This window comes from Astatotilapia calliptera, chromosome 17, assembly GCF_964374335.1.
Source record: "Astatotilapia calliptera chromosome 17, fAstCal68.1, whole genome shotgun sequence".
Taxonomy (NCBI): Eukaryota; Metazoa; Chordata; class Actinopteri; order Cichliformes; family Cichlidae; genus Astatotilapia; species Astatotilapia calliptera.
This window is the reverse complement of record NC_137438.1, coordinates 7,120,179-7,130,278: the sequence shown is the minus strand read 5'-3', so window position 1 is coordinate 7,130,278 and position 10,100 is coordinate 7,120,179. Positions and strand designations below refer to the sequence as shown.

Here is a 10,100-nt window from a genome sequence, read left to right as displayed (position 1 = left end):
GCAGCAGAGGGGCGACAGTCTAACTAGTGTATTAGTTTGTGTTAATCTTCTGTACACAGATGTAGATATGGGTATCACATCCTTACCTTGTCTTCCCTGCACACTGTAGGCTAAATCCAAGCCAGAGGGCGTCTTTCTCTTTGTGACCTTTTCTTTTGTTGACACCATCATCTTTGTTCTCAAGGTGTTAGGGTTTGTTGGATGAGACATGTTCCTTGTGGTTCTGGCATCAATTATGCATAAATAATAATAACCTCGGACAACTGCTGATTTGCAATGACACTTTCATTACAACAGCAGCAGCCTATAACTCACTGGTACCCATTAGTTATTAATGCCCAGCCACGCCAGCTTTACTTTGTCATTTATTGCTTCATCTCTATGCCTTTTTAAATATTCAGCAACTGCTGTACCTACATTTACTGTCTGTAATCTCCGCCCAGGAGAAGGCTATAGCTTGTGGTGCAGGATGACCTAGTTATTATTAAAGGCCTAGGCCTTGCTTCCCAATGTCACTAAAGTCTATCATGTCAACAGTCATGTTTGCTACAGCAAGTCAAGCCGGATCAACAAATCCAGAACTTCATAGAGATTTCTCCTATTATGTCTTATTTGGGAATTGTGATGATAAAGAAGTCCTGCACCTTTTCAGATTCATTCTTGAGTGCATAATTAATTGCCATTTGGAAAAATCCTGCACTATTTGTGTGCACTTAATAGCATTTCAATTCTGTGCTAGGCTTTGAAAGCCTACGTCCAGAGGGGTGTTGTATCAGTCTGGTTCAGTCTTTCAGTTATACTTGGCAGTCACTCTCTGAAACAAAGGTCATGGTTTCCACTTTAACAGCTTACTTTGAACAATATCATCACCCAGATGTTTAATGTTCTGCATGGATCAGAGACTTCTCTGGTATGTTAAAGACACATCCACCCTCATAGGGTCCTGCAAAATGTGGAATTTTGGCTTCTGAGATTGCAGCATCATTACACTCTTAAACACTAAATTTGTGTACTTGGACAAGACAGATAAAAACTAAATGCAAATGAAGTTCAACAGCCATTTTTGCCTTTCGGTGGGACAGAAAGGAGGATTTAAATGGGCTCATGAGCTCTAACAAGCCTCAGTGCAAGTGGACAAATCACTATTATATATTCCTGTGCAACTGTTTACTTGGGTTTCAGTGAATGGACAAATTGAACTATTTTTCATGCATCATTGTTTGCAGTGATGTCATTTCCCAACCTGCTACAGGATGTTTTTGTTTTACTTTAGCATCCCACAGTTTGTGCATGGGCTTGAGTCCCAAACCTGAAAGCTAAAACTCATACAGAGTTACAGATGACTATACACTGCTCTAGCAGCTAATATTGATCACGCATAAGCAGCATAGTGTAACATCAGTAATTGTAAGTTTTTGGTTTTAAAGGTTGTACTGTGAAAAATAAAGTGCATTATGTTGGATATTAATTCAATTTCTCTATAAAATATTCCTTCTTAATCTACCTCACGCACTTTGAACTTAAGAGTTGTAGCAACTTCAACGGGCAGTGATAATTTCTCTCTTTCAGTTTTCTGTGTATAGGTCTTCAGATTTCCCCCCCCCCACCACCACCACCACCTTTTACGTTTTTTTTCTTCACACAGGACAGCACAAACGTATGTCTAACACAAAAGAGATCCAAGTAAAAATAAAAAAAAATGTTATGTTTTGTTTTTTGTTTTTCCCGATAATCTAACTTTAGGTTCAAAAAGAGCTGTGACCTCTTTTTATATCACGAATGCTGACTGGACACATTTATGCATTGATAATATACTAAAAAAAAAGGATTTGTTGCCTATCATAGCCACAAGCACAATCAGCACTAAAAAACAAAACAAAAATACAAAAAAAAAACAACCTCTACATAAACTCTTTCCGCTCAGGAGGTTATATGGAGGTAAAACAAGTCAGGAATCACAGAGAGAGAGAGAGGGGCGGGAGAGCGAGCTGTATTTACAGATTGTGCTTGGATACTAATATAGCCTGTCTGGTGGAGCTGTGGGAACTGCAACCCAGGCTTTTCTCCACCTGTGCACAAGCACGTGCAGCTGCATGGCTCATTATCGTGTGCGCCCGTGCGGGCGGGCGCGCGAGCGTCTATAAATGAGCGTCTTCGTTCGTTTAGCAAATTGTGCGCCATAGTTTGCACCATAATTACACGAAACTGCGCTTGGTTTTGATGAAACAAGTAAGAAATAACTTTAAGCTGACGTAGCATAATTGTAATAATAGTAATAATAATATTAATAATAGCCATTAACTCTGTTATTGTTATTATTGCACTGGCTTACCCTTTAAGTAGGCCCGTGCTGCTAGAAATCTTGTTCATGCCTGTATTTGCAGCACTGCAGCTTCGGTTCAGGAATTTAGTGCTCTGTCGTTAACAAAAGCTTTGCTTTCGGTGTTTCCTCTCTGTGTTGTATCTTAAATATTAACACAATTAACGTTACCAATTTTTGCTTAAAGGGAAAAAAAACCACTTGCAGATACTCTGCTACAATGTTACTACAAACTACAAAAATAATGGTAAATGGTAAAACATCACTTATGATCTAAAATCAAATTTGCAGTTAGATTACTCGGATAAATTTGTCCAGCAGGAAGTGTGTGTGTGCAAAGAAGAAAGAAAATTAGGTGGAAAATGTTGATGTATTATTTCAGGTTTTCACAAATATTTATTTTATTTATGATCACCCTAATTAAGAGCCGCAGGTGTATGTTGACGCCCCCTAGCGGCATGGATGTCACGGCCTCAAGGTGTTGTCAGCCTGCAACATCGCTCCTGTTGCAAGATCTCACACCCGGGCTTCACACTGCAACACTGCAAGTGTAATTATAGATGCTCGCATCCTATAAGACAGACGCGCGAGGCTGGGTTAATGTTGCTTTGTGGAGTCTGAATCCCCGCTCGTAGCCATGTACACACGTCACACAAGAAATAAATTAGAGGTTTAAATAAACAGGTTCAACAAGTGCAAGTTTGAGTCTTTTTGGTATTTAAAATTTGATGCTTTTTCTGAATATTTCTGCATCCCCCAAAATTTCACTCACCTTTCTCTAACTGTACTCTTTAGCCATCACTTCATTGTAGAGCCTGCTATATTTAATGCCTTGTCATTTTATAATCGCATGATCGAATGGCAAGGGAAAAAAATGGCAGAAATGATCAGAAATCTATTACGGGCAGTGCAATGCAGACAATGTCTCACATTTTAATTTATATATTATTTTTATGTTTCAGTAGATAAATAATCAAAGACTGGTCTTTAAAATAATAACATCACAGTCACTGCTGTAGGTAATTTGAATGATATCAATAGTCTGAATAATAATGAATTTAGTAAGTAGAAATGTCACGGTGACATTGGAGAAGACTTTTGCATCATCAGCACCTTCTTCGGTGTCTGAAAGTGAATTGGAGCGGAGAGAGAGGCCTTTTTCTCTTTCCCATGGGGATCAGATAAATATAGCCCCTAAAACCCCTCGCGCTCACCCTCTTTCTCTCTCTCTCTCACACACACACACATTTACACATTCACACTCTCGCTTTCATATGCACACACGCACACCACTTGCTGTTTGTGTAAAAGTGATTAGCCAGACACAACTGCGAAATTGTTACCTTTATAGGAGCCAAGCCACAGAATATCGCGCAAAAGCGTACAGCGTGTGATGTGATGGTGAACCTGTGGTCTAAACTGTAACCCCCTGTCAGGGAGCATTGTCAGGAAATTCCAGGGTAAATACTTTAATAAAGGGCTACACTGATTTGTGCTCAATATTCACCTCTTTATGCCACATCCCATCATCTGAAATATGATACAAATTAGATGTATGCCTTCCTGCAAAAAGCATAAATATAAGGTAGGCATACGCGCAAATTTTCAGGATTGAATTTACTCTATAGCAAGCTAATCTCAAAGCTTTTACAAGTTGTTGTTTTTTTTTTTAAATTTACGATTACATATTATTCATACACCTTTGTCAGTATTTTTAGTTATTTTTATTTGCATACTATTGTTAAATTGTAACTTTAAATATGTTTTTAAACGCTACCACGTCAATCGCAACAGCAGTAAAAAAATATATTTTGTTAAATTCTAATCCTTAGGAAGTGTAAAGTAAAGTGTAAAGTATAACTAATTTTTTTCTATTTCAATTTCTAAATAATGAAATACTTTGAATTATGCTGATAAAATGAAACATTGAAAGTAATGTTAAAAACATATATGTTATATATTATTATTATTAATAATAATATTTTATATATTCGATATTTTTAAGCCTGAAAAAAGACAACAAAATAAGACAGCTTCGATTTTTTTGTGTAGCAATATTAATAATGTATGCTTTACACGAACTGTGAAGTTATTCAAATTAAATTTACGATTTATTTTTTTTACCGTGAAAAATGTTCCCTTGAAATAATGCGATTTTTTTTCTCAAATCACGTGTCAAAAATGTTAAGAATGTTAATAATGAAAATTGATTTTTAATTCTTTCTTAGATTTATTTACAAATAAATTCAGTTTACAACACAATATAGCTACATAGAATTACATATATTTGTATTTTTTAAAAATTATTATTATAAACAGTCTCTTTTTTTCCAGAGGTTTTGTGTCTTGTATGAAAAAGAAGCCAAAGTAACTATGTCCAGTTGAGCTTCTGTTACAAAAGGAAAGGAGAAAAAAACGTAAAATAATTACCACAGATCTCAAACAGGAACAAAGGGGAGAAAGGAACAGGTAAAAGTCAAACTGGCAAAATCATTTGTCTTTTTTTATACAAATATTTACAAATATTACCTGTACAGAAAAAAATCTTCTTTTTCGTTTTTTGTTCTCTGTTTTTCAACAGTCTTTACATGGCTTTACAGTCCAGTGCTGCCTATAAATTTGTGCTTTTCACACTTCCCAGTAATAATGTCTCTATATAAAAATAAGAGTTTGCTTTCTCTTCGGTTTGAAGTCATTGTGAAGGCCATTTGGACACTGCCGCCGCCGCCGCTGAGGGTAAAACGTGTCCAGAAATAATATTTGAAGGTACACTGAGGATGGGCGCGATAGCGGCTGAGGTCCGTGTCAGAGAGAGGGACTGCGCGCTCAGCAGGGCCGACTGGACGGTCACAGGAGGCCGCAGGAAAGCCTGAGCTGCGCCCGGCGAGGAAGAGGAGGCACTGGACACCCCGATTATATTTTCTATACTGAATGAAGGTCTGTTTGAAGGCTCTGATTTGATCATAGACGCCGTGCTGAGACTACTGAGTTGAAGCTGAAGGCTCGGGCTGAGCTGAGAGTTGAACGCTTTTCTGTTTAGCTCCGCCGAGGGCAGGAGAGGGACGCCCGGGGGCAGCATGGGACCTACAGGGGGGATGTACGGGTACTGCAAAGCAGCCGGATGGGAATACGCCGCCGGGTGGATACCGTAGTGTCTCCCGTAGGGCCCTCCAAGACTGTACGCCCCGAAACTTTGCATCATGAGAGCAGTCTGGTCCCTGAGCACATCTGGCTGAACTCTCTTGAACCTTTTCCTCCTCCTGAGGAAGCTGCCGTTGTCGAACATGTCCTCTGAAGCGGGGTCCATGGTCCAGTAGTTGCCCTTGCCGGGGTTACCAGGTTCCCGAGGGATTTTTATGAAGCAGTCGTTGAGAGACAAGTTGTGACGGATGGAGTTTTGCCACGCCGGGAACTTCTCACGGTAATAAGGGAAGCGGTTGCTGATGAATTCGCAGATCCCGCTGAGGGTGAGCTTTTTCTGCGGGCTTTGCAGGATAGCCATGGTGATAAGTGCGATGTAGGAGTAAGGCGGCTTTACCAGGCTACTCTTGGGCTTCTGGATCGCACCTGGCGCTGCGCTCTGGTCGTGACCCTCTCCTTTTCCGGTGCCCGATTCTGCCTCCCCGGCGCTCTCGCAGCACGGACTCCCTACCCCGGACGTCATCTCCTCTTTCTCCACCTCGATCTCGTCTTCCACCTCCTCGTCTCCCGTTTCCCCCCGGAGGTCGTGCAAGATGCCGTCTCCTGGGCTGTCGCAGTCGCTGTCCACCCTCTCCATGCCCTCCTCATCTCCCTCGCCCACTACGTCAATATCCACGTCCTCGGCTGTGAGCACAGTTTGGCCGGACATGTCGCTGGCTCGTTCGCTGCCTCCAGACAGGGTCATCTCACTTCTTACTGACACCGTTTTATTTTTTTTATTATTAAAAAAGTCTCACTGCAGCCGAAAAAGACAGAGCAGCCGCGCGATCAGTGCGCTCGCGCTGCTGGTTGTCAACAGATCGGATGCTTTCCCCTCCCCAAAAATCTAAATGTGATCGAACCGGACGCCTGCCAGTCCAGCCGACAAGGAACTTCAAACTTCTACAAATATTTCTCCACTCGGTCAGTGAGCAGGCCCGGGGAGCAGCACGTCTCGCCTAGAAGTTGTTTTGCAGACAGCGCGACTTTTGCGCTCCGACGTCCCTTCTCGGTGCTTAGATTTCCTGGACGAGCGATATTTGGAGAACCGAGCCGAGATGACACATGCTGCTCTGAAAAAGGCCGGGGCTTTTAACAAGACTGTCTGATAGATTACTTTCCCTCCCCACTATAAGATATACTATCAGCGCTGGACACGTGGTTTGGTGACGACAGACGCCCCCCTGTCCTCTCTCCACTCTCCTCCCTCCACCCACCTCTCCTCTCCTCTCTGTTAAACCATGCAAACTGGAGTTGTTTCATGGATTTGTCAACAATGGGACATCAGCAGTGCTGCTTTCCGCTTATTTTTGTGTTCGTCCGTCATAGACCATTTAACGGTGGCAGAGGGAGGAGGAAGAGGAGGAGGGGGAGAAAATTGGCTCGCGTGATTGAAAGATCTGACGCGCAATAATGTGACCGCGTTAAAAAACAAACCAAAGCTTTAACTTTGCTAACGCGAACTCTGCTGACAGCTGCAGAATGAAAACGACAACAGCTAAGTTAACGGAATCTTCCTTCAAGTTCATGAATGTATTGACTTCTATATATATATATATATTTATAGAAACTGTTTAATTGTGCATGCGTAGTTTATTTTTAATCCCCACACTTTATTTTAGCGTAGAGTCCGTGCATGTAACTCTCCTTGAAAGGATACGTTAGACATGTTTTTTTTATTGATATTTTTGCTTGCTCTGTTCATTCGGTGCTGGAATTGCATGCCTCGGTGCTCCCAGCTTTAAAGCCCGGTCGCGTAAATCCAAGCAGCGAATGCAAAGCATGAATTCCAGTCTATTTATTCCCGCAGGATTTAGCCGAGGTGGGAAGAATATTGAAGAAGCGGCAGCAGCGACGATGAATGGGACGAATGCAGAATTTCCTTCAGAGTTTGGAAGAGGTGCTAACGACCCCCCCCCCCCTTTCCCCCGTGTCCGTGTCACCCGAGTTTTTGCATTTGAAAAAAAAGTAGGAAATGCGGGCAGCGGGTGAGTGCAAAGAGAACGTTTATTCACAAAAGCGTGAAGGTGAGCGGTGCAGGCTGAGCTCTGACAGAGGGGGCACGTCAGGTCCTTTACACAAGGCTTCCTGCGTCGCGTGCGAAAATCTGGGAGGACTGATAGGAAAGCACGAGCTGCTGTATTTAGGCCGTTTGTCAAAGCGGCTTATCTTAACGTTTGTGTGTTAAAATAAAAACAGCAATTTAGACATTTTCGAGCTTGACATAGGCGCCTTGAACGTACACACGGTTTCTGGAACCTCTCAGGAGGAAATACCTAAAAATCAGCACGAGCCAGTTACTTAATGTCAGGGCTTTATTCAAATAAAATTAACGATACAACACTGAATTATTATTATTGTTATTATTATTATTGTACTTAATTTGTATAATTTGGGGGTAAATTTGATCCCTTAAGTGCCTTCACAGCGCCTCTTCACCGGCACCTGAGCTGGCGAAGCTAAAAGTGGGATTAAATTAAAACACTATCATTAATAATGCGTGTGTGTTCGGGTCAAAAGGACGGAATCGTGGATTCCGATCGGACTGGCTCCGCGTTAATCTCTCGATGACCCGTGCGATCTGGATGTCCGTCAATACCGGGGCTACTTAGAAGATGAATCCAGAGGCTTGGGGTCAACTTTCATCCTGTTCCTCCGCGCGGCGAGAGTGTATTTAAGGAATCGCTTATTTGCTTTGTGGATTTGTCAGATTAAAACATAAAAAAAAAGATATATAGTTGAGTTTTAATTGACAGATTTTTTTCAATATATATTTTTTCTTTTTAAAAGGAAAACTTTTTCCATCACAGTTCGTTCTTTTCTTTCTTTCATTACATTCGGGCGTTTAACAGCAGAATAACTCATGTTGGGCCCAATCAAGAATCCTCCTTTTCTTTGTCTTCTTACAGAAGAAATCTTTTACAGGAGCAAAATAAGAGACACGTGGGTATAGCAGATGTTTGATTTTATTTATTTATTTATTTTTACAGTTTTCTTATATTTTTGTTTTACTTTAAAGAATCAGATGATCGCAGAACAGCTGTCCTAACCCCCCTCTTTTAGGAAAGGCAGGTGCAGCAAGCCTTCATTAAAAACAAAAAATAAAAAATCCCGGAGTTGCAGTGTTGTGTGAAAGGCGGCGTAACTGCTGATATAACCTGACTGCAAAAGCACCGAGAGGGGGTTTCAAACCCGTCCTTCCTGTGATCTTTTGAAGCCTCATAAATCCGCTTTTATACCTCCGCAGTTTGTTAATGAAAAGTACGTTTTAAGCACGCATGCACGGCTTAGCGCGACAAAACCTTTTAGTGTAATAAGCCATCTCGTTCCTGCATGAAACCAACGAGTGCAAGCAGGAGTGTCGGGGTGGCTGGGTGGAGGTGGGAAGAGGAGATGGCGGTGGAGCAGCAGAAGCAGAAGCGGCGGCGGTTGAGGCAGCACAGGTGATGGAGAGGAAAGAGCCAGCACATGTGATGAGTGCACGCCGTACCAGCAAGGTCACCGAACAAATAATTGTCATCATAATAAGGCATTATGCTCCCGCGATTCCTGCTTTCTGCCCCGTCCTCGTGCGTCTGTCCCTGGGTTCAGAGGTCACCTGCAGAAGCTGGGAGGTTGGAGGAGTGCGTTGCTCAGAGAGACTCTGGCGAGGCTAACGCCTCAGACTGCTAAAGAGCTGAGTTTGTCTGAATGAATAAAGGTGACAGGAGACGCTTATTATCAAAATTTGGTGGCGAGGGAAAAGAAAAGGTGAAGATATGTGACTTATAATTTATTTTTATTTAGTCTACCAGATTGGACAGCATGCTTATTTTGTGATACTACTACTACTACTACTACTACTACTACTACTAATAATAATAATAATAATAATAATGATAATAATGATAATAATGATAATAATAATAATAATAATAATAATAATAATAATAATAATAATAATAATGAAGGGGTGAATAATTTTAAAATAGTTGTAATTTTCTTATATACAAAGTATTTGTAAGTTGTATAAATATATACAAATCATATGTTTCTATAAATGTATTAATATAAATATTTAAAAGTATGGCTGTATTATATTTTTAATTGTCGATAATTTCCTGACACAGGCGTCAGGGCTTTTTAGAGTAGAAAACTACTGGAGGTTTTTTGGAAGTGCTGTCCTAATAACATCCCAATTGGCACACAAAAACATTCGGAGTACAAACAGCTTTGTAACAGCTTTTCCTGTAAAACTCTCAAAAGTAACTTTGGCGTAAAACCTCGCGTGCGCACTGGTGAAACCAGGATCTTTATTTTCCTGCAAAATATGCTTAAGACATCTGTAAAATGTTATTTTATATAATTATTCATTTGCATGTCTTGAGGGAGTCTTTAGAAGAATAAAACGTTGTGCATGATGCAAACATGACAATATTAATGCTCAAAAATGCAACTTTACATTGAAGCGGGCTAAATAATTCACATTCTTGCACGGATTTTCCGCAAAACCAGATCTTTAAAGGCAGCTCACTGATCAGGTGACAGAGTGCATCTCTAGGGGCAGCATGCAACTCCCAATGTGACGATAAACTGATACATTCTTATTGCGACCATTATG

The 10,100-nt window shown here is 41.0% G+C and overlaps 1 protein-coding gene across 1 annotated transcript; it reads right to left on the bottom strand.

Moving 5' to 3' along the window:
* Nucleotides 1–4,530: 4,530 nt before the first annotated feature.
* foxd3 (forkhead box D3) lies at nucleotides 4,531–6,938 on the bottom strand. Its single transcript, XM_080291453.1, has one exon. It carries the CDS (start codon nucleotides 6,204–6,206, stop codon nucleotides 5,013–5,015), a length of 1,194 nt encoding a protein of 397 aa, XP_080147579.1. The 5' UTR covers nucleotides 6,207–6,938; the 3' UTR covers nucleotides 4,531–5,012.
* Between the last annotated feature and the right edge of the window lie 3,162 nt (nucleotides 6,939–10,100).

Coding starts and splice junctions, on each gene's coding strand:
- foxd3 (XM_080291453.1), bottom strand. CDS start 6,206: ATGACCCTGTCTGGAGGCAGCGAACGAGCCAGCGACATGTCCGGCCAA.